The sequence below is a fragment of the Lucilia sericata genome, unplaced genomic scaffold (genome assembly GCF_015586225.1).
Source record: "Lucilia sericata isolate MDLA Ls3-8-SP2 unplaced genomic scaffold, ASM1558622v1 Contig000235F_arrow, whole genome shotgun sequence".
NCBI lineage: Eukaryota > Metazoa > Arthropoda > Insecta > Diptera > Calliphoridae > Lucilia > Lucilia sericata.
This window is the reverse complement of record NW_023994262.1, coordinates 5,282-30,000: the sequence shown is the minus strand read 5'-3', so window position 1 is coordinate 30,000 and position 24,719 is coordinate 5,282. Positions and strand designations below refer to the sequence as shown.

Sequence of the window (24,719 nt, the reverse complement as noted above, 5' to 3'; positions counted from 1 at the left end):
CAGTTCTAGTTCAGTTCTAGTTCAGTTCTAGTTCAGTTCTAGTTCAGTTCTAGTTCAGTTCTAGTTCAGTTCTAGTTCAGTTCTAGTTCAGTTCTAGTTCAGTTCTAGTTCAGTTCTAGTTCAGTTCTAGTTCAGTTCTAGTTCAGTTCTAGTTCAGTTCTAGTTCAGTTCTAGTTCAGTTCTAGTTCAGTTCTAGTTCAGTTCTAGTTCAGTTCTAGTTCAGTTCTAGTTCAGTTCTAGTTCAGTTCTAGTTCAGTTCTAGTTCAGTTCTAGTTCAGTTCTAGTTCAGTTCATTCTAGTTCAGTTCTAGTTCAGTTCTAGTTCAGTTCTAGTTCAGTTCGTTCTAGTTCAGTTCTAGTTCAGTTCTAGTTCAGTTCTAGTTCAGTTCTAGTTCAGTTCTAGTTCAGTTCTAGTTCAGTTCTGAGTTTCAGTTCTAGTTCAGTTCTAGTTCAGTTCTAGTTCAGTTCTAGTTCAGTTTCTAGTTCAGTTCTAGTTCAGTTCTAGTTCAGTTCTAGTTCAGTTCTAGTTCAGTTCTAGTTCAGTTCTAGTTCAGTTCTAGTTCAGTTCTAGTTCAGTTCTAGTTCAGTTCTAGTTCAGTTCTAGTTCAGTTCTAGTTCAGTTCTAGTTCAGTTCTAGTTCAGTTCTAGTTCAGTTCTAGTTCAGTTCTAGTTCCGTTCTAGTTCAGTTCTAGTTCAGTTCTAGTTCAGTTCTAGTTCAGTTCTAGTTCATTTCTAGTTCAGTTCTAGTTCAGTTCTAGTTCAGTTCTAGTTCGTTCTAGTTCAGTTCTAGTTCAGTTCTAGTTCAGTTCTAGTTCAGTTCTAGTTCAGTTCTAGTTCAGTTCTAGTTCAGTTCTAGTTCAGTTCTAGTTCAGTTCTAGTTCAGTTCTAGTTCAGTTTCTAGTTCAGTTCTAGTTCTAGTTCAGTTCTAGTTCAGTTCTAGTTCAGTTCTAGTTCAGTTCTAGTTCAGTTCTAGTTCAGTTCTAGTTCAGTTCTAGTTCTAGTTCAGTTCTAGTTCAGTTCTAGTTCAGTTCTAGTTCAGTTCTAGTTCAGTTCTAGTTCAGTTCTAGTTCAGTTCTAGTTCAGTTCTAGTTCAGTTCTAGTTCAGTTCTAGTTCAGTTCTAGTTCAGTTCTAGTTCAGTTCTAGTTCAGTTCTAGTTCAGTTCTAGTTCAGTTCTAGTTCAGTTCTAGTTCAGTTCTAGTTCAGTTCTAGTTCAGTTCTAGTTCAGTTCTAGTTCAGTTCTAGTTCAGTTCTAGTTAAGTTCTAGTTCAGTTCTAGTTCAGTTCTAGTTCAGTTCTAGTTCAGTTCTAGTTCAGTTCTAGTTCAGTTCTAGTTCAGTTCTAGTTACAGTTTGGTTTAAGATTACTAATAGCTGATGTAGGATATCACATAGTCGAATATTCCCTACTTTCTTATTTTATTATTGTAATTTTATTCATCGTATGACTTTACATATCATATTATTGAATGGCATTTTTTAACTACAAGACATTAATGACATTTTTAACGATTTTGGCTAAAAGAGTTGTAAATTTTAAATATTTGTTCAGTAAAAGAAATCTATTTAATAAATAACTAGTTTGAAAGTATTCAAAATTTCACCAAACATATAAAAATTCACTTCGCGTGATATTTGTGCCAATTAATTTAATATGTTTTAAAGTGCAAAACCCGTACTATTTGAGTTCTATTTTCTTTTCAAACCAAATTTTGATTTTTATGTACATATGTATGTATGCTTGGAAGCAATAAACATTTCTCAAAACATAAGAACTAATCCAGAAATTATATATTTTTCTGGAAAACTTAAGTTTCTCAAAAGTTTTTATTCTATCTCGTTAATTATACATATTATAAATCAAATTTAAAAATTAACTTTTAAAACTTAAAAATAAACTTAAATTTTATTTTAAAATTTATTTGTTTGCGAAAATTATGCAACTAATATTTTGCACAACCTTGATTTCTATCTAAATAACTGGCAAAAAAAATAATTAAAATTATTTATGTACGTTTTCATGAATATTCGTTCACTTCAGCATATTTTTTAATTAACACCATGTTGTTAAGCTTAATTTATGTTGTATCTATGCAGTTGTACTACTAGTAGAGTATTGTCTTACCAAACATCTGTATATTCGTTTCATTTACCAACAACTACAACAACAGCAACTACAACTAAAAATATGAAAACATCATTCAAAAACTTCCTCAGAACATGGCGTTTGTTTACGAATTTGCATAAACATCATTCATACTCGAACACCAGCATGATGACAAAGCTTTCCCGGCTGTTCGCAGTTACGGTCCCGAAATAGAAATTTTATAAATAATGTAAGATAACACTGGTTACAGAAATAGTTATAGGGTCTAGTTATTTTAATTTATGTAATGAACAAAGATTAAGATCATCTTCTCCCTTGATTACTAAGAGACACTACAGTGGTGATTGTTTTCTTTTCTGCTTTACTTGGAGGCTTTGCTCTAACCAAATGGATCGTGTCAAAAATACTATCTATAAGTGATGCATTAACGTTTTGAAAAACTGCTGGGATGTTGCTGTTTGTAACATTGTTGTTGCTTGGGTGTTGTTGTCATTGCATTCTATTTACTTTGGCAGACTTTCTGAGAGAGATGCGCGCGTTAAACCAAGAATAATTAATATTTTCAGAAATCTCACAAATAAACAAAGTTGAACTTGAAGTATGATAATGTGTTAAAGTAGTACATATGAAGGCATACAGAGATACATACATATGTATATATGTGGGAATTAACTAATGCATACAGTGAGTGTCAAAAGAATGTTGAATTTATGAAAATAGTTGATTAAATCCACAACAATTTTAACCTTAAAGAACATCATTCTGTATAGAAGATTAGGTTAAAAATTTGAATATAACTAGATAAATTTTGACTCTAATTTGGACCCTGAAAGAAGACTTATTTCCAGTCCATGATTTCACCTTTCTTCCATTAAAATTTCTTCCCGAAACTTAACCATAAAACTCTAGTTCAGTTCTAGTTTCAGTTCTAGTTCAGTTTCTAGTTCAGTTCTAGTTCAGTTCTAGTTCAGTTCTAGTTCAGTTCTAGTTCAGTTCTAGTTCAGTTCTAGTTCAGTTCTAGTTCAGTTCTAGTTCAGTTCTAGTTCAGTTCTAGTTCAGTTCTAGTTCAGTTCTAGTTCAGTTCTAGTTCAGTTTCTAGTTCAGTTCTAGTTCAGTTCTAGTTCAGTTCTAGTTCAGTTCTAGTTCTAGTTCTAGTTCAGTTCTAGTTCAGTTCTAGTTCAGTTCTAGTTCAGTTCTAGTTCAGTTCTAGTTCAGTTCTAGTTCAGTTCTAGTTCAGTTCTAGTTCAGTTCTAGTTCATTCTAGTTCAGTTCTAGTTCTCTAGTTCTAGTTCAGTTCTAGTTCAGTTCTAGTTCAGTCGTTCAGTTCTAGTTCAGTTCTAGTTCAGTTCTAGTTCAGTTCTAGTTCAGTTCTAGTTCAGTTCTAGTTCAGTTCTAGTTCAGTTCTAGTTCAGTTCTAGTTCAGTTCTAGTTCAGTTCTAGTTCAGTTCTAGTTCAGTTCTAGTTCAGTTCTAGTTCAGTTCTAGTTCAGTTCTAGTTCAGTTCTAGTTCAGTTCTAGTTCAGTTCTAGTTCAGTTCTAGTTCAGTTCTAGTTCAGTTCTAGTTCAGTTCTAGTTCAGTTCTAGTTCAGTTCTAGTTCAGTTCTAGTTCAGTTCTAGTTCAGTTCTAGTTCAGTTCTAGTTCAGTTCTAGTTCAGTTCTTTTCCATTGTTTTAAGACCCGGATTCATAGCCTATAGAACTACCGATTTTTATCAAGTGCATACTATTTACCATTCACTGTAGTAATTCATATTCAAAAGCTTACAATGTATGGAATATATGTATGTATGTGATTATAATTTTGTTCCACCTAGTAGAAGATGTCTTGTTTAGATGATATATCACTTCATCTTTGAAGTTTAGTTCAATGTGCATGTACATTCTATACTTCTTTGTTACTTTGTACTATAGTTTTTTTTTTCTAAGAAATCCATTTGTATGAGTGCACATTATTTTTTGGTTAAAACGTACGGCAAACATACGACTCACATATAGTTTAAAAATGTTTGGCCAAAAGCCAAACTAGCATTGAAGAACGACCAAAAAAACGAAGAAGACATTGAGTTTCCCATAAAAACCAATGTTTAACAATAAGAAGATACATTGTGGTTTCAACAAATATTTGGCTCAAGAGAAATTCACAAAAAAAAAAAAAAAAAATATTTATAAAAACACAAAAACCCAACTTACTATTTTCAACACAATCACAGTGTTTGAAGTTAAGCAAACTATGTATGAAATTTTTGATGGATTGGAGTATTGTTTGCGATAAGAAAAAAACAATCTTAATTTGAATCTAATTAAATCGTCATAGAAGTGCATAAAATTTTGTTGAATATCTAAAAATTTTATACATTTTATGATCACTTTGATTGTGTGTAAACAAAGTATATGGAAAGAGATACGCAGTCAAGGATACATTTTTTATATTTAAGATTTGAAAACAATGTACGTTCACACTATTTAAAAGTTTAATGAAAGAAAATGTATTACTTTTTTCGATAAATAAGTATGAGGAATATAGACAGTTCTATAGTGTGGACTATAGCCAGTTCTATAGTGTGGACTATAGACAGTTCTATAGTGTGGACTATAGACAGTTCTATAGTGTGGACTATAGACAGTTCTATAGTCTGGACTATAGACAGTTCTATAGTGTGGACTATAGACAGTTCTATAGTGTGGACTATAGACAGTTCTATAGTGTGGACTATAGACAGTTCTATAGTCGGGACTATAGACAGTTCTATACTCGGGACTATAGACAGTTCTATAGTCGGGACTATAGACAGTTCTATAGTCGGGACTATAGACAGTTCTATAGTCGGGACTATAGACAGTTCTATAGTCTGGACTGTAGACAGTTCTATAGTCGGGACTATAGACAGTTCTATAGTCGGGACTATAGACAGTTCTATAGTCGGGACTATAAACAGTTCTATAGTCGGGACTATAGACAGTTCTATAGTCGGGACTATAGACAGTTCTATAGTCGGGACTATAGACAGTTCTATAGTGTGGACTATAGACAGTTCTATAGTGTGGACTATAGACAGTTCTATAGTCTGGACTATAGACAGTTCTATAGTCTGGACTATAGACAGTTCTATAGTCTGGACTATAGCCAGTTCTATAGTCGGGACTATAGACAGTTCTATAGTCGGGACTATAGACAGTTCTATAGTCGGGACTATAGACAGTTCTATACTCGGGACTATAGACAGTTCTATAGTCGGGACTATAGACAGTTCTATAGTCTATAGTTCTATAGACAGTTCTATAGTCTGGACTATAGACAGTTCTATAGTCTGGACTATAGACACTTCTATAGTCTGGACTATAGACAGTTCTACAGTCTGGACTATAGACAGTTCTATAGTCTGGACTATAGACACTTCTATAGTCTGGACTATAGACACTTCTGTAGTCTGGACTATAGACAGTTCTATAGTCTGGACTATAGACAATTCTATAGTCTGGACTATAGACATTTCTATAGTCTGGACTATTGACAGTTCTATAGTCTGGACTATAGACAGTTCTATAGTCTGGACTATAGACAGTTCTATAGTCTGGACTGTAGACAGTTCTATAGTCTGGGCTATAGAAAGTTCTATAGTCTGGACTATAGACAGTTCTATAGTCTGGACTATAGAAAGGTCTATAGTCTGAACTATAGACAGTTCTTTAGTCTGAACTATAGACAGTTCTACTGTCTGGACTATAGACAGTTCTGCTGCCTGGACTATAGAAAGTTCTGCCGTCTGTACTATAGACAGTTCTATAGTCTCGACTATAGGCAGTTCTATAGTCTGGACTATAGACAGTTCTATAGTCTGGACTATAGACAGTTTATAAACTGGATTATGGACAGTTCTATAGTCTGGACTACAGACATTTCCATAAACTGAATTTTGGACACTTAGACTGGACTATATACAGTTCTATAGTCTGGACTATAGACAGTTCTACTGTCTGGACTATAGACAGTTCTACTGTCTGGACTATAGGCAGTTCTGTTACCCCGACTGTATAAAGTTTTAGTCTGGACTTAAGTCTTAAGTTCTATATACATAGTCTTTATTATTAACCGAATTTCCTTTTATTTTTCTTTACAGCTGCCAGAGGCTCAAAAACAAATCGATCAAAATATGGTCGATGATAATGAAATTAATACAGAGAAAAATCTCGATAACGATGGTGGCGGCGGTGGTGGTGGCGGTAATATTTATGTGGGTGAAATAGGACATGGTTTTGTGTCGGGTGGCATATCAGCAACATATCGTAGTACAATACTGCGTAAGTGGTATTCAGCGCCAACGGTAAAAGAACACAAAGGAAAACCGGGTGAAATGGGTAAACCCGTTAAAATACCACCAGAAATGAAAGAGTTAACAAAAGAGAAATTCAAAGAGAATCAATTTAATTTGGTAGCTAGTGATATGATCTCACTAAATCGTTCACTCACCGATGTGAGACATGAAAAGTAAGTTTTTTTTTTAAGTTTGTTTTGTAAAATTACAATTTATTAATTTTTGTTCGTTTTTTTATTCAACAGCTGTAAAAAGAAACATTATCCCTCAAAACTGCCAACCACCTCAATAGTTATAGTATTTCATAATGAAGCCTGGACTACGTTATTGCGTACAGTATGGAGTGTTATAAATCGTTCGCCGCGTTCCCTTTTAAAGGAAATTATCTTAGTCGATGATGCTAGTGAAAGAGGTGGGTATCACATTCTTCAAGTAATAGCTAGAAAGCAAAACGATCTAACTTACTTTATTAAATTTTAAAGAAATATATTTTTCAATTTTTCTTTATATATATGGTGCAATTTCATCAAAATCTTAGTTAGAGCTTTTCACTTTTCAGTTAAACATACAATTCATTATATGCAATTTTATATCGTTTATTTATTTTGCTCTTTATTCATTTTGTTTTTGTACTTTCCAGATTATCTTGGTAAAAAATTAGAAGACTATGTTGCCACTCTACCCGTACATACATTCGTTTTACGTACTCAAAAACGTTCTGGTTTAATACGTGCTCGTTTATTAGGTGCTGAACATGTGACGGTAAGTGTCTTTATATTTTCTTTTATTCTGTGTGTGTCTCTCTCTTTCTCTTCTTTAATTTATTTACTATCATTTATTTTATTTGATACGTATGTAAGTACAATGATACATTTGCCACTACAAAGATTATAATTTTAAGATAAATAAGTAGTTATTAATTTTATAGAGAGTAATAATTTATCGATTATAATACACCCCACCCGCCCCACATTAAGCAGAATGTTTTAATCTTTAGTTTCCGCTTAAGTTGAATTAATTTCAATTTTTAAAGGAAACTAAGATGTGGGTGCTATTTTTCATGGATAAATGACAATATATCTGAAAATTTGCCTGTCTTAAGGCAATATTTTTTATAGATAAGTTGCTTGTATTAAGGCAATCTTTTCTAGAGAAATGTTGCTTGTCTTAAGGTAACTTTTTCAATAGAAATGTCGCTTGTCTTAAGACAACTTTTTCAATAAAAAAGTTGCTTGTCTTATGGCAACATTTTCAATATGGAAGATGCTTGTCTAAAGACAATCTTTTCTGTAGAAAAGTTGCTTGACTTAAGGCAATATTTTCTATGGAAAAGTTGCTTGTCTTAAGTCGACCTTTTCTATAAAAAAGTTGCTTGACTTAAATAGACCTTTTCTATAAAAAAGTTGCTTGACTTAAGTCGACTTTTTCTATAGAAAAGTTACTTTTCTTAAGTCGACCTTTTCTAAAGAAAAGTGTTTTTCCTTAAAGCAATCTTTTCTACAGAAAAGTTTTTTGTCTTAAGACAATATTTTCTATAGAAAAGTTGCTTGTCTTAAGGCAATCTTTTCTATAGAAAAGTTTCTGGTCTTAAGGCTATTTTTTCTATAGAAAAGTTTATTGTTTTAAGGCAATCTTTTCCATAGAAAAATTGATTGTTTTAAGGCAATATATTCTATAGAAAAGTTGCTTGTCTTAAGGCAATGTTTTCTATAGCAAAGCTGCTTGTCTTAAGGCAATCTTTTCTATAGAAAAGCGGCTTGTCTTAAGGCAATCTTTCTATAGAAAAGATGCTTGTCTATGGGTAATCATTTCTATAGAAAAGTTGCTTGTCTTAAGGCAATCTTTTCAATAGAAATGTTGCTTGTCTTAAGGCAAACTTTTCTATGGAGAAGTTGCTTGTCTTAAGTCAACCTTTTCTATAAAAAAAGGCAACCTATTCTATAGTAAAGTTGGTTGTCTTAAGGCAACCTTTTCTATAGAAAAGTTGCTTGTCTTAAGGCAACCTTTTCTATAGAAAAGTTGCTTGTCTTAAGGCAACCTTTTCTATAGAAAAGTTGCTTGTCTTAAGGCAACCTTTTCTATAGAAAAGTTGCTTGTCTTAAGGCAACCTTTTCTATAGAAAAGTTGCTTGTCTTAAGGCAACCTTTTCTATAGAAAAGTTGCTTGTCTTAAGGCAACCTTTTCTATAGAAAAGTTGCTTGTCTTAAGGCAACCTTTTCTATAGAAAAGTTGCTTGTCTTAAGGCAACCTTTTCTATAGAAAAGTTGCTTGTCTTAAGGCAAACTTTTCTATAGAAAAGTTGCTTGTCTTAAGGCAACCTTTTCTATAGAAAAGTTGCTTGTCTTAAGGCAACCTTTTCTATAGAAAAGTTGCTTGTCTTAAGGCAACCTTTTCTATAGAAAAGTTGCTTGTCTTAAGGCAACCTTTTCTATAGAAAAGTTGCTTGTCTTAAGGCAAACTTTTCTATAGAAAAGTTGCTTGTCTTAAGGCAACCTTTTCTATAGAAAAGTTGCTTGTCTTAAGGCAACCTTTTCTATAGAAAAGTTGCTTGTCTTAAGGCAACCTTTTCTATAGAAAAGTTGCTTGTCTTAAGGCAACCTTTTCTATAGAAAAGTTGCTTGTCTTAAGGCAACCTTTTCTATAGAAAAGTTGCTTGTCTTAAGGCAACCTTTTCTATAGAAAAGTTGCTTGTCTTAAGGCAACCTTTTCTATAGAAAAGTTGCTTGTCTTAAGGCAACCTTTTCTATAGAAAAGTTGCTTATCTTAAGCTTATCATTTCTATAGGAAAGTTGCTTATCTTAAGGCAATCTTTTCTATAGAAAAGTTGCTGGTCTTAAGGCAATCTTTTCTAGAGAAGAGTTACATGTCCTAAGGCAATTTTTTCTATAGAAATGTTGCTTGACTTAAGGCAATCTCTATAGAAAAGTTGCTTATCTTAAGTCAACCTTTTCTATAGAAAAGTTGATTGCCTTTGGTCGACTCCTTTCTATAGAAAAATATTTGCCTTAAGTAGACTTTCTATATAGAAAAGTTGCTTGTCTTAAGGCCATCTTTTCTATAGAAAAGTTGCTGGTCTTAAGGCAATCTTTTCTATAGAAAAGTTGCTGATTTTAAGGCAATATTTTCTATAGAAAAATTACTTGTCTATAGAATAGTTACTTGTCTTAAGGCAATCTTTTCTATAGAAAAGTTGCTTGCTTCTATAGAAAAGATGCTTTTTGTACAGAAAAGTTGTTTCCATATTCTATAAGAAAAAGTCAACTAACCATTTCATTTAAAATTGTTTCTTTTCTAGGGTGAAGTCATAACATTCCTCGATGCCCATTGTGAATGTACAGAAGGTTGGCTGGAACCATTATTAGCACGTATTGTACAAAATCGTCGCACTGTAGTATGTCCCATTATTGATGTTATATCCGATGAAACATTTGAATATATAACAGCATCTGATTCCACATGGGGTGGTTTCAATTGGAAATTAAACTTTAGATGGTAGGAATTGAAAAAAAAAATAATCTCTTGAATTTATAAATAATAAATAATTTCTTAAAAAATCTAAAGGTATCGTGTTCCTCAACGTGAAATGGAGCGTCGCAATAATGATCGTACGTCTCCATTGCGTACACCCACCATGGCTGGTGGTCTATTTTCCATAGATAAAGACTATTTTTATGAAATCGGTTCCTACGATGAAGGCATGGACATCTGGGGCGGTGAAAATTTAGAAATGTCCTTTAGGGTAAGTTGATAGTTTTATTTATTTTATTTTATGTAGTAGTTTTATAATAGAATATTATTTTTATTTATTATTTATATTAAACAATAATTTTTTATTATTTTACTTTAGCCGATATTTTTGTTATTCTTTAAGTTTTTATTTTCTTTTTTAATTATTTGTATATAATTTATTTAACATTTATAAATTTCTTTATTTTTTTTACCAAAACAAAAACTATACAAAATTTTGTTACAAAAAAAAAAAAAAAACAAAATCTGAAATATAAATAAAATATATTTAGATTTGGCAATGTGGCGGCATTTTAGAAATTATACCATGTTCCCATGTGGGTCATGTTTTCCGCGATAAATCCCCCTATACGTTCCCCGGTGGTGTTGCCAAAATTGTACTGCATAATGCAGCACGTGTGGCCGAAGTCTGGCTGGATGAATGGCGCGATTTTTACTATGCCATGAGCACAGGTTCGATATTTCTGAAATCTATATTTTTTTCTGTTTCTCTTCTCTACTTACATTTTCAATTTAACTACTCGTACAAATAAATAACACAACAACTTAATAAGCGTATAATAACTTTTGATTTTGAGCTTTTATATTTAATTATTTATTTTCTTTTTTTTTTCTTAAAGAAGATCTTTTATTAATGTATTGCTATTAATATTTGCTAAAAAAAACTTAAATTATATAACACTAACATAAAATCAATTTGTTAAAAAACATTAATAGCAGAAACAGTTGATGGATTGATGGAAAAGAAAAGTTGCTTTAACTGAGGCGTTGAAACAATTTTCATCAAGAGAAAAGCTACAAATTACCTTTTCCTAAGGCAACTATTTTTATAGAAAGGATGCTTATTATAAGGCAACTATTTCTATAGAAAAGTTTCTTGTTTTTAGGCAACTATTTCTGTAAAAAAGTAGCTTGACTTAAGGCAACTATTTCTATAGAAAAGTGTCTTGTCTTAAGTAGAATAGTTGCTTATCTTAAGGCAACTTTTTCTATAGAAAAATTGTTTGTCTGGAAGCAACTATTTCCATAGAAACATAGCTTGTCTTAAATGAACTATTTCTGTAAAAAAGTTGCTTGTCTTAAGGCAACTATTTCTATAGATAAGTTGTTTGTCTTAAGGCCACTATTTTTATAGAAAAGTTGCTTGTCTTAAGGCAACTATTTCTATAGATAAGTTGTTTGTCTTAAGGCCACTATTTCTATAGAAAAGTTGCTTATCTTAAGGCCACTATTTCTATAGAAAAGTTGCTTATCTTAAGGCAACTATTTCTATAGAAAAGTTGCTTGTCTTAAGGCAACTATTTCTATAGAAATGAAGCTTGTCTTAAGGCAACTATTTGTATAGAAATGTAGCTTGTCTTAAGGCAACTATTTCTATAGAAAAGTTGCTTATCTTAAGGCAACTATTTCTATAGAAAAGTTGCTTGTCTTAAGGCAACTATTTCTATAGAAAAGTTGCTTGTCTTAAGGCAACTATTTCTATAGAAAAGTTGATTGTGTTAAGGCAACTATTTCTATAGAAAAGTTGCTTATCTTAAGGCAACTATTTCTATAGAAAAGTTGCTTGTCTTAAGGCAACTATTTCTATAGAAATGAAGCTTGTCTTAAGGCAACTATTTGTATAGAAATGTAGCTTGTCTTAAGGCAACTATTTCTATAGAAAAGTTGCTTGTCTTAAGGCAACTATTTCTATAGAAAAGTTGCTTGTCTTAAGGCAACTATTTCTATAGAAAAGTTGCTTGTCTTAAGGCAACTATTTCTATAGAAAAGTTGATTGTGTTAAGGCAACTATTTCTATAGAAAAGTTGCTTGTCTTAAGCCAACTATTTCTATAGAAAAGTTGATTGTGTTAAGGCAACTATTTCTATAGAAAAGTTGCTTGTCTTAAGCCAACTATTTCTATAGAAAAGTTGCTTGTCTTAAGGCAACTATTTCTATAGAAAAGTTGCTTGTCTTAAGGCAACTATTTCTATAGAAAAGTTGCTTGTCTTAAGGCAACTATTTCTATAGAAAAGTTGCTTGTCTTAAGGCAACTATTTCTATAGTAAAGTTGCTTGTCTTAAGGCAACTATTTCTATAGAAAAGTTGCTTGTCTTAAGGCAACTATTTCTATAGAAAAGTTGCTTGTCTTAAGGCAACTATTTCAATAGAAAAGTTGCTTGTCTTATGGCAACTATTTCTATAGAAAAGTTGATTGTCTTAAGGAAACTATTTCTATAGAAAAGTTGCTTGTCTTAAGGCAACTTATTTCAATAGAAAAGTTGCTTGTCTTAAGGCAACTATTTCTATAGATAAGTTGTTTGTCTTAAGGCCACTATTTCTATAGAAAAGTTGCTTATCTTAAGGCAACTATTTCTATAGAAAAGTTTATTGTGTTCAGGCAACTATTTCTATAGAAAAGTTGATTGTGTTAAGACAGCTATTTCTATAGAAAAGTTGCTTGTCTTAAGGCAACTATTTCTATAGACAAGTTGCTTGTTTGAAGCCAACTATTTCTAGAGAAAAGTTGCTTGTTTAAAAGCAACTATTTCTATAAAAAAGTTGCTTATGTTAAGGAAATTATTTCTAATGAAAGATTAATTTTCTTAGGGCAACTATTTTTATAGAGTTGATTGTCACGCAACTATTTCTATAGAAAAGTTGTTTGTCTTAAGACAACTATTTCTATAGAAGAGTTGCTTGTTTTAAAGCAAGTATTTCTGTAGGAACATGGCTTATCCTAAAGCAATCAGTTTAAATCTTAGGCCTTCAATTCCACAACTGTGCAATCTTTAAAAAAGAGCTTCTATTATTAGTTAATTTGTTTATGAATTAAAAAAAAGAAATTAATAAAATTTTGCCAGCATTTTATTGCATTTTAATTTTTAATTTTAAAGCAAAAAATTCATTATTATTTTTATTTTTTTGTACAATTTCAAAAACGATCAAATCAAATGTTAAATACACCTTAAAATTGTTGTAACTAAATTAGTTTTTTTTTCCTTTTGCGTATTGTTTATATAATTCAAAATAAATGTGGTTGAATTTTGCGCTCATATATTTAATCTTTTTTTTTTTAAATGTCAATATGTTTTTCTATAAAAAAAAGCAATTCAAAAAATTAAACACCTTTTTTTTGAAACGTACTACTTTAACAACAAATACTAAGTACTTCTCTGTGTTGTGTGTTTAAATAAAAACCAAAAACAAAAACACAAATATTATTTAATATTGAAAGTAATTAACAATAATTGTTTTAGGCTTAAAACAGCAACAACAACAACAAAAATCCACTAACAAAAACACATTGCTAATAATTAATAAATATATAATTGGTATTGTATTGAAGTTTTTTTTTTAATATTTTAAACTTTAATTTGTTTTAATTATTTATTAATTTATTTTATTAAAATTGTTTTTATAATTTTTACTTAATTGTTTTTTTATTAACATTAGTTTGTTTTTATTATTATTTGCTATTTGTTTAACAAATTTAAAACAATAATATTTTTTAATTTGTAACTAATTTAGTTTTTTTTTAAATTTAATTTAGAAGGTTTATTTTTTAAGTATTAAGATTATTATAATATAAACAAATTTAATGCTTAATTTTATTGTATAGTTAGATGGTAATTTTTGTAGAAAATTTAAAATGTTTCTATATAAAAGTTGCTTGCTATAAGGCTATGATTTCTATAGAAAAGTTGCTTGTCTTAAGGCAACTATTTCTATAGAAATGTTGCTTGCCTTAAGGCAAGTATTTCTGTAGAAAAGTTGCAGGTCTTAAGGCAACTATTTCTATAGAAAAGTTGCTTGCCTTAAGGAAACTATTTCTATAGAAAAGTTGCTTGCCTTAAGGCAACTATTTCTATAGAAAAGTTGCTTGCCTTAAGGCAACTATTTCTATAGAAAAGTTGCTTGCCTTAAGGCAAACATTTCTATAGAAAAGTTGCTTATGTTAAGGCAACTATTTCTATAGAAAAGTTACTGGTCTTAAGGCAACTATTTATATAGAAAAGTTGTTTGTCTTAAGGTAACTATTTCTATAGAAAAGTTGCTTGTCTTAAGGCAACAACTTCTATAGAAAAGCTGCTCTCTAAAAGCAACTATTTCTATAGAAAAGTTGCTTGTCTTAAGGCAACTATTTCTATAGAAAAGTTGCTTGTCTTTAGGCAACAATTTCTATAGAAAAGCTGCTTGTCTTAAGGCAACTATTTCTATAGAAAAGTGGCTTGTCTTAAGGCAAGTATTTCTATAGAAAAGTAGCTGGTCTTAAGGCAACTATTTCTATAGAAAATTTGCTTGTCTTAAGGCAACTAATTCTATAGAAAAGTTGCTTGTCTTAAGGCTTGTATTAAGGCATATATTTCTATAGAAAGATGATTGTCTTAATCCAACTATTTCTATAGAAAAGAAGCTGCTCTTAAGGCAACTATTTCTGTGGAAAAATTGTTTATCTTAAGGCAACTATTTCTATACAAAAGTTGCTTATTTTAAGGCACCTATTTCTGTAGGAAGGTGCTTAACTTAAGACACAACTATTCCTACAGAAAAGTTGCTTGTCTTAAGGCAACTATTTCTATGGAAAGTTGCTTGTCTTAAGGCAATTGTTCCTATAGAAAAGTTGCTTATCTTAAGGCAACTATTTTTATATAAAAGTTGCTTATCTTAAGGCAACTATTTCTATAAAAATGTTGCTTGTCTTAGGTCAACTATTTCTATAGAAAAGTTGCTTGTCTTAAGGCAACTATTGCTATAGAAAAGTTGCTTGTCTTAAGGCAACTATTTCTATAGAAAAGTTGCTTGTCTTAAGGCAACTATTTCTATAGAAAAATTGCTTGTCTTAAGGCAACTATTTCTATAGGAAAGTTGCTTGTCTTAAGGCAACTATTTCTATAGGAAAGTTACTTGTCTTAAGGCAACTTTTTATATAGAAAAGTTGTTTGTCTTATGGCAACTATTTTTATATAAAAGTTACTTGTCTTAAGGCAACTATTTCCATAGAAAGGATGCTTGTATTAAGGCAACTATTTTTATAGAAAAGTTGTTAGTCTTAATCCAATAAAATTTTCCTCAAAATTTGCCATTAAAACTTGCAATGAGATTTAAAACTTTTTCCAATAAAAACCAATGCTAAGCTTGTTTTTAATCCATTAATAACAGCAGCTTTTTTAACAAAAATATTGTTAAACCTCTAACTTACTATTGCTATTTTTTAATAATATTATTTTTTTTCGATTTTTTTCTTTTATTTTCTTCTTTATCCACTCATTTTTGATATTCATCTTCATAAACTTTCCTAATAACATAATAACAAACAACGTAACTAACTTTTTCCAAATAAAATAAAATTCTTTAAAAAAAAATCCATAAAAATATAAATCATCTTTGGGGTTTAATGAAAACAAAAACAAAAAAACAACTCATTTTTTAAAACGTAACGTAAATATAACAATTAGGTATGGATGTGTGGCGGTGTTTTAGAAATTGCTCCATGTTCACGTGTTGGCCATGTTTTTCGCAAATCAACGCCATATACATTTCCTGGCGGTACAACGGAAATTGTTAATCATAATAATGCTCGTCTGGTTGAGGTTTGGCTGGACGATTGGAAAGAATTTTACTACAGTTTTTATCCAGGTTATAATTACTGCTAAATTACTAATAAAAAAAAACAACTAAACTACATTTTTTTTGTTATTTACATACATTAAATATACATACATACATATATGGGTCATATACATACTACATCATGTATTTAGTATACATAACTATACTTACATCTACAAATATCAATTATATACATTTAGTATATTTGGCTTTAATGCGTTTAATCATGTTTTTTTTTATTCTTCTTAAACAATTTTCATTATTTTTCTCTCTGTTTTTCTTTATGGTCAATTTAATATGTTTTATATTTGTATAAAACTGATTTGAAAAAAGGATTAACTCCATAGTTAAGAAATAAGTTAAATAAATACTGTATTTCAAGAAACAATTGGAGTTAATCTTTTTTGCCATCTTAAACATTCCTTTAGTACTTGTCAAATATATTTTTAATTTTAAAATTAAATTTATTATTTATTAATATCCTTAGTACACTTGGTGTTGGTTTATGTTGTGCTTTTTCTTATAGTATTTGTATATATGTATATGTTTTTTTTAATCTTTTAATATTTTCTATGTTTTATAAATAAATAATTTGGTTGCATGCTGTTTACATGTTTGTATTAAAAAAAAACTGTCTTTATGTGTTTGTGTTTATTTTTGTTGTATATGTATTTCGTATTTTATTTATTTTTTTTTTTCATGAATTTATTTTGCACACATCTGTTATCCTTGTGTGATGATGTCCTTGTTAAACCCAACAACCAACCAAACACTTCACTCCAATCAAATAACCCATGAGCACAAAAGCAAACGCTTATTTTGTTTATTTTTTTTTAATTTACAATTGTAGCAAATATATAAATACACATACAAATCGTTTTAAGAGAAAAAGGACAGAATCTTATTTAGAAGTAAACAAATTTAATTATTTAATTAAAAAACAATTTTGTTATTCTTAAAGATAATTAGTTTATATTTAGTACAGTTGCTTGCCTTAAAGCAACTATTTCTGTGAAAAAGTTGCTTGTTTTAAGGCTTGTCAACTATGTCTTAAGGTCACTATTTCTAGAGAAAAGTTGCTTGTCTTAAGGCCAATATTTCTATAAAAAGTTGCTTGTCTTAAGGCTACTATTTCTGTAGAAAAGTTGCTTATCTTAAGGCAACTATTTCTATAGAATAGTTGTTTCTCTTAAGGAAACTATTTATATAGAAAAGTTGCTTGTCTTAAGGCAATAATTTCTATAGAAAAGTTGCTTGTCTTAAGGCAGATATTTCTACAAAAAAGTTGTTTGTCTTAAGGCAACTATTTCTATAGAAAATCTGCTTGTCTTAGGGCAACTATTTCTATAAAAAGTTGCTTGTCCTAAGGCTACTATTTCTGTAGAAAAGTTGCTTGTCTTTAGGCAACTATTTCTATAGAAATGTTGCTTGTTTTATGGCAACTATTTCTATAAAAAAAAGTTGCTTGTGGTAAACACAGTGTTAAGTCTTGAATATAGAACTATAGAAAAGTCTACAGTCTTGACTATAGAACTGTCTGTAGAGTTACCTATAGAATATAGTCCACAGTCTAGTCTAAAGTCTAGTCAATAGTCTAGTCTATAGTCTAATATATAGTCTAGTCTATAGTCTAGTCTATAGTCTAGTCTAGTCTAGTCTAGACTATAGACTAGACTATAGACTAGGACTATAGACTAGACTATAGACTAGACTATAGACTAGGACTATAGACTAGACTATAGACCTAGACTATAGACTAGACTATAGATCAGACTATAGACTATAGTCTAGGCCTATAGTATAGTATATAGTCTAGTCTATAGTTAGTCTATAGTTCTAGTCTATAGTCTAGTCTATATCCTATGTCTAGTCTATAGTCTAGTCTATAGTCTAGTCATAGTCTAGTATTAGTCTGTCTATAGTCCAGTCTATAGTCTAGTCTGCCTTATAGTCTAGTCTATAGTCTAGTTATAGTCTAGTTATAGTCTAAGTCTTGTCCTAGTCTATAGTCTAGTCTATAGTTGTCTATAGTCTAGTACTATAGTCTAGTAGATAGTCTAGTCTATAGTATCGTCTATAGTCTAGTCTATAGTCTAGTCTATAGGTCTAGTATATAGGTCTAGTCTATCGTCTATAGTCTATAGTCTAGTCTATAGTCTCGTCTATAGTCTAGCTCTATAGTCAGTCTTAGTCTAGTCTATTAGTATAGTCTATAGGTCTAGTCTATAGATAGTCTATAGTCGTCTTAGTCTAGTCTATAGTTAGTCTATAGTCTAGTCTATAGTCTAGTCTATAGTCTAGTCTATAGTCTAGTCTATAGTCTAGTCTATAGTCTAGTCTATAGTCTAGTCTATAGTCTAGTCTATAGTCTAGTCTATAGTCTAGTCTATAGTCTAGTCTATAGTCTAGTCTATAGTCTAGTCTATAGTCTAGTCTATAGTCTAGTCTATAGTCTAGTCTATAGTTTAGTCTATAGTCTAGTCTATAGTCTAGTCTATAGTCTAGTCTATAGTCTAGTCTATAGTCTAGTCTATAGTCTAGTCTATAGTCTAGTCATAGTCTAGTCTATAGTCTAGTCTATAGTCTAGTCTATAGTCTAGTCTTTAGACTAGTCTATAGTCTAGTCTATAGACAAGTCTATAGTCCAGTCTATAGTCTTGTCTATAGTGTAGTCTATAGTATAGTCTATAGTCTAGTCTATAGTCTAGTCTATAGTCTAGTCTATAGTCTAGTCTATAGTCTAGTCTATAGTCTAGTCTATAGCTATAGTCTAGTCTATAGTCTAGTCTATAGTCTAGTCTATAGTCTAGTCTATAGTCTAGTCTATAGTCTAGTCTAATAGTCTAGTCTATAGTCTAGTCTATAGTCTAGTCTATAGTCTAGTCTATAGTCTAGTCTATAGTCTAGTCTATAGTTAGTCTATAGTCTAGTCTATAGTCTAGTCTAGTCTAGTCATAGGTCTGTAGTCTAGTCTATAGTGTAGTCTAGTCTGTAGTCTAGTCTATAGTCTAGTCTATAGTTAGTCTCTAGTCTAGTCTATAGTCTAGTCTAAGTCTAGTCTATAGTCTAGTCTATAGGTCTAGTCTATAGTCTAGTCTATAGTCTAGTCATATAGTCTAGTCTATAGTCTAGTCTATAGTCTAGTCTATAGTCTAGTCTATAGTCTAGTCTATAGTCTAGTCTACAGTCTATAGCCTAGGCTATTAGACTAATCATATAGTCTAGTCTATAGTCTAGTCTATAGTCTAGTCTATAGTCTAGTCTATAGTCTAGTCTATAGTCTAGTCTATAGTCTAGTCTATAGTCTAGTCTATAGTCTAGTCTATAGTCTAGTCTACAGTCTATAGCCTAGGCTATTAGACTAATCTATAGTCTAGTCTATAGTCTAGTCTATAGTCTAGTCTATAGTCTAGTCTATAGTCTAGTCTATAGTCTAGTCTATAGTCTAGTCTATAGTCTAGTCTATAGTCTAGTCTATAGTCTAGTCTATAGTCTAGTCTATAGTCTAGTCTATAGTCTAGTCTATAGTCTAGTCTATAGTCTAGTCTATAGTCTAGTCTATAGTCTAGTCTTTAGACTAGTCTATAGTCTAGTCTATAGTATAGTCTATAGTCTAGTCTAAAGTCTAGTCTATAGTATAGTCTAGTCTAGTCTATAGTCTAGTCTATAGTCTAGTCTATAGTCTAGTCTATAGTCTAGTCTATAGTCTAGTCTATAGTCTAGTCTATAGTCTAGTCTAGTCTAGTCTAGTCTAGTCTAGTCTACAGTCTATAGCCTAGGCTATATTCTATAATCTTTTCTAAAAAAAAATTTCTTGTTCTTAAACTATTTTTTCTATAGAATAACAACCTTAATAAAATAATAAAAAAAAATTAAATTTCTTTATAAGATTCATGTATTTTCTCTAATATTTTTTTGTCCAAATATTTTCTTATTTTTTTGTGAATGTTTCGCGTAAATTTACAAAAACATTTGATCTTAAAATGTAATTAAATGCACACAAAATTTAAAAATTTTTTTACAGCACTAACACACTCACATACAAATTATTTTGCAATAATTTTCAAAAAACAAAAAAAAATATTTTAATCAAATTATTATATTCTTTTAACATTTTCTTTTATCTAATAAAATCCACCTATAGGTGCTCGTAAAGCTTCCGCTGGCGATGTAAGTGAACGTAAAGCCTTGCGTGATCGTCTTAAATGTAAATCTTTCCGCTGGTATTTGGAAAATATTTATCCGGAAAGTTTAATGCCCTTGGACTATTATTATTTGGGTGAAGTAAGTTTTTAAGTTAAAGAAATAGAAAACAAACTTGATTTTAATTGGATTTTTTTTTTATCTAGATACGCAATGCCGAAACGGAGACCTGTTTAGATACGATGGGCCGTAAATATGGTGAAAAGATTGGTGTAAGCTATTGTCACGGCTTGGGCGGTAATCAAGTGTTTGCCTATACCAAGCGACAACAAATCATGTCCGATGATTTGTGTTTAGATGCCTCTGCTGCTCTGGGGCCGGTGAATATGGTGCGTTGTCATAATATGGGTGGTAATCAGGAATGGGTATATGATGCAGAGGTAAATATAAATTACTTAAAGAAAGTCTTTGTTATAAATTATAAATAATTTTCTTGTTAATTCACAGGATAAATCCATACGACACACAAACACTGGCAATTGTTTGCAAAGACCCTCGCGCGAAGATCCCACAACACCTTTATTACGTCCTTGTGACTTTAGTCAGGGTCAACAATGGCTAATGGAATCGAAATTTAAATGGCAAGCTCATTAGTTGTAATTGTTATTGGAGTTTTATAAAACTTTAGTTAGTTTATTATTTTTTAGAAATTGTTTAAATTTTTTGATAAAAAAGAAAACAACAACATTTTGCCGTTTTGTATAAAATTTTATTTTTGGTTTTATTTTGATTTTTTCATTAGTTTTAGTTTGAAATTTTTTTCTTAAAAAAATTTATTTATTTAAAAGAAAAAATTCACTTTAAATAGAAAAGAAATTTTGTAACATTTAATAAAAAGGGATTTGAAATTTCAGTTATTTAATTAAAATCATTATTATTATTTTTTCTATAGAAATTAAAATTAATTAAAAGTATTTTTTATAATTTTCTTTTATTTACATATTTTTTTCAAATTCCTTTAGTTTGTATTTAAAACTTCTTTGAAAAAAAAAACATGATATTTAAGTATTTAGTTATTTAAATATATTATAATAATTATTTTTTGCTTAGATTTTTTTCTTTTTAAATTATGGTATTTTTTAATAATATATTATTTAATTTTTTTATTACTAATTTGCAAGAAAAATACCAAAACTATCACATTTTTGTTTTATTTTTATTTCATTTTAATATAAATTTTTACAAAAAGTCACTGACATTCTGTTTAAGCATTCTCTTTTTTTATATATAAATAAATTTATTTTTAATATAAACAAAAAAATAATGAAAAAAAGTAAGAAAAAAAGTAAAGAAAAACGTCTTCCCTAAATGATTTATTTTTAATTTTTTTTTTATAAATTTAAAGCTAAAACTCTTGATTGTTTTAAAGAGTTTATAATAGTTTTTTTTTTTTTTTTTGTTTAAAAGCGAAGTGTATAAAATAATTAAAACTAGTTTTAAATTCATTAATTAATAACAATTAATAAATAACTAAATCAATGATTGAAAAGAAAAAAACAAAAAATGTATTTCAAATAAAAATACAAACTTTGAGTTAAGAGATAAATAAACATTTTTTTTATTTGGATTTTCATTTTGGTGTCTTTTTTAGTTTTTATAATAACTTTTAACAGTCATGGAAAATTTAGACTATAGACTAGACTATAGACTAGATTATAGACTAGATTATAGACTAGACTATAGACTAGACTATAGACTAGACTATAGACTAGACTATAGACTAGACTATAGACTAGACTATAGACTAGACTATAGACTAGACTATAGACTAAACTATAGACAAGGTTTTAGACTATAGACTAGATTAAAGACTATAGACAGGGCTTTATACTGGACTATAGACTAGACTAAAGACTAGACTCTAGACTAGACTCTAGACTAAACTCTAGACTAGACTCTAGACTAGACTATAGACTACACCAAAAACTAAACTATAGACAAGGGTTTATACTATACTATAGACTAGAATAAAGACTTGACTAAAGACTTGACTCTAGACTAGACTATAGATTAGACTATAGACTAGATTATAGACTACATTATAGACTAGACTATAGACTAGAAGATAGACAAGACTATGAACTACACTAGGGACTAGACTATAGACCAGACTATTGACTATTCTATAGACTAGACTATAGACAGACTATATACTAGACTTTATACTAGATAATAGATTATACTATAGACTAGACTATGGACTAGACTATAGACTAGACTATAGACTAGACTTTAGACTAAACTGTAGACTAGACTATAGACTAGACTATAGACTAGGCTATAGATTAGACTATAGACTAGACTATAGACTAGACTATAGACTAGACTATATACTAGACTATAGACTAGACTATAGACTACACTGTAGACTACACTATAGACTACACTATGGACTACACTATAGACTACACTATAGACTACACTCTAGACTAGACTATAGACTAGAATATAGACTAAACTATAGACTAGACTATAGACTAGACTAAACTATAGACTAGACTATAGACTAGACTATAGACTAGACTATAGACTAGACTATAGACTATAGACTAGACTATAGACTAGACTATAGACTAGACTATAGACTAGACTATAGACTAGACTATAGACTAGACTATAGACTAGACTATAGACTAGACTATAGACTAGACTAGACTAGACTATAGACTAAACTATAGACTAGACTATAGACTAAACTATAGACTAGACTATGGACTAGACTATATACTAGACTGTTGTCTAGACTATAGACTAGACTATTGACTAGATTATAGACTATACTATAGACTAGACTATACACTATACTATAGACTAGACTATAGGCTAGACTATAGGCTACACTATAGACTAGACTATAGACAAGGCAACAGACTAGACTAGATAATAGTCTATAGTCTAGTTTATAGTTCTGTTTATAGTATAGTCTATAGTCCAGTCTATAGTGAAGTCGATAGTTTAGTCTATGTTGTTAATAAACTATAGATTAGACTATAGACTAGACTATAGACTAGACTATAGACTAGACTATAGACTAGACTATAGACTGGACTATAGACTAGACTATAGACTAAACTATAGACTAGACTATGAACTAGACTATATACTATACTGTTGACTAGACTATAGACTAGACTCTATACTAGACTATAGACTAGACTATAGACTAGACTATAGACAAGACAATAGACTAAACTATAGACTAGATTATAGACTAGGCTATAGACTACACTATAGACTAAACTATAGACTAGACTATGAACTAGACTATGTACTATACTGTTGACTAGACTATAGACTAGACTATATACTAGACTATAGACTAGACTATAGACTAGACTATAGACTAGACTATAGACTAGACTATAGACTAGACTATAGACTAGACTATAGACTAGACTATAGACTAGACTATAGACTAGACTATAGACTAGACTATAGACTAAACTATAGACTAAACTATAGACTAGACTATGGACTAGACTATATACTAGACTGTTGACTAGACTATAGACTAGACTATTGACTAGATTATAGACTAGACTATAGACTAGACTATAGACTAGACTATAGACTAGACTATAGACTAGACTATAGGCTAGACTATAGGCTACACTATAGACTAGACTATAGACAAGGCAACAGACTAGACTAGATAATAGTCTATAGTCTAGTTTATAATCCTGTTTATAGTATAGTCTATAGTCCAGTCTATAGTGAAGTCGATAGTTTAGTCTATGTTTGTCAATAAACTATAGATTAGACTATAGACTAGACTATAGACTAGACTATAGACTAGACTATAGACTGGACTATAGACTAGACTATAGACTAAACTATAGACTAGACTATGAACTAGACTATATACTATACTGTTGACTAGACTATAGACTAGACTCTATACTAGACTATAGACTAGACTATAGACTAGACAATAGACTAAACTATAGGCTAGATTATAGACTAGGCTATAGACTACACTATAGACTAAAGTATAGACTAGACTATGAACTAGACTATATACTATACTGTTGACTAGACTATAGACTAGACTATATACTAGACTATAGACTAGACTATAGACTAGACTATAGACTAGACTATAGACTAGACTATAGACTAGACTATAGACTAGACTATAGACTAGATTATAGACTAGACTATATACTATACTTTAGGCTAGACTATAGACTACACTATAGACTAGACTGGAGACAAGACTATAGACTAGACTTTAGACAATAGACTAGACTATAGACTGCACTATGGACTAGATAATAGTCTATAGTCTAGTTTATAGTATAGTCTATAGTCCAGTCTATAGTTTTAGTCGATCGTTTAGTCTATGTTTGTTAATTTAATTTTTCCATGCCTGATTTTAAATATATTTTTTATAATTTTTCATTTAAAAAACTTCAAAATCAAGGAATTAACAGTTAATTATGTAGTTTGGATAATAATTATTATCAGATTCGAAATAATACGAGGGATTTTTGTTAAAAATCGACAAAACAGATTATTTGTTTGAAAAAATTAAATTTTCAGGACAGGTGTTTCATTTTTTTTTTTGTTAATTTTATTTTTTAACCAATTAAATTATAATTTTTAACCAATACACTTTACATAACAACAAATATCCTTTTCATTGTTAATATCATTAAAAAACAACAACAAAAAATAGGCATATCATAAGAATTTTCATATTAAAAAAACTTAAACATTATGATAAAAACAAAATATTTATTGTAAATAAACTAAATTTATTAT

The 24,719-nt window shown here is 30.0% G+C and overlaps 1 protein-coding gene across 9 annotated transcripts in view; it reads left to right on the top strand.

Annotated features, from left to right (window-relative positions):
- LOC119602497 (polypeptide N-acetylgalactosaminyltransferase 5) overlaps positions 1-21,218 on the top strand; it is a 118,580-nt gene extending 97,362 nt beyond the window's left edge. For 7 of the 9 annotated variants that reach the window (XM_037954043.1, XM_037954038.1, XM_037954037.1 and 4 more), the window contains exons 3-11: positions 6,219-6,586; positions 6,659-6,825; positions 7,054-7,175; positions 9,709-9,905; positions 9,975-10,152; positions 10,433-10,613; positions 19,897-20,036; positions 20,102-20,335; positions 20,403-20,699. In XM_037954043.1, the coding sequence (XP_037809971.1) occupies positions 6,219-6,586; positions 6,659-6,825; positions 7,054-7,175; positions 9,709-9,905; positions 9,975-10,152; positions 10,433-10,613; positions 19,897-20,036; positions 20,102-20,335; positions 20,403-20,549 (1,734 nt within the window). In that variant the 3' untranslated portion in view covers positions 20,550-20,699. Of the gene's footprint in view, positions 1-6,218; positions 6,587-6,658; positions 6,826-7,053; positions 7,176-9,708; positions 9,906-9,974; positions 10,153-10,432; positions 10,614-15,598; positions 15,780-19,896; positions 20,037-20,101; positions 20,336-20,402 lie in introns of all 9 variants that reach the window. The other 2 variants (XM_037954045.1, XM_037954046.1) reach the window with 2 other exon arrangements.
- The last annotated feature ends 3,501 nt before the right edge of the window (positions 21,219-24,719 follow it).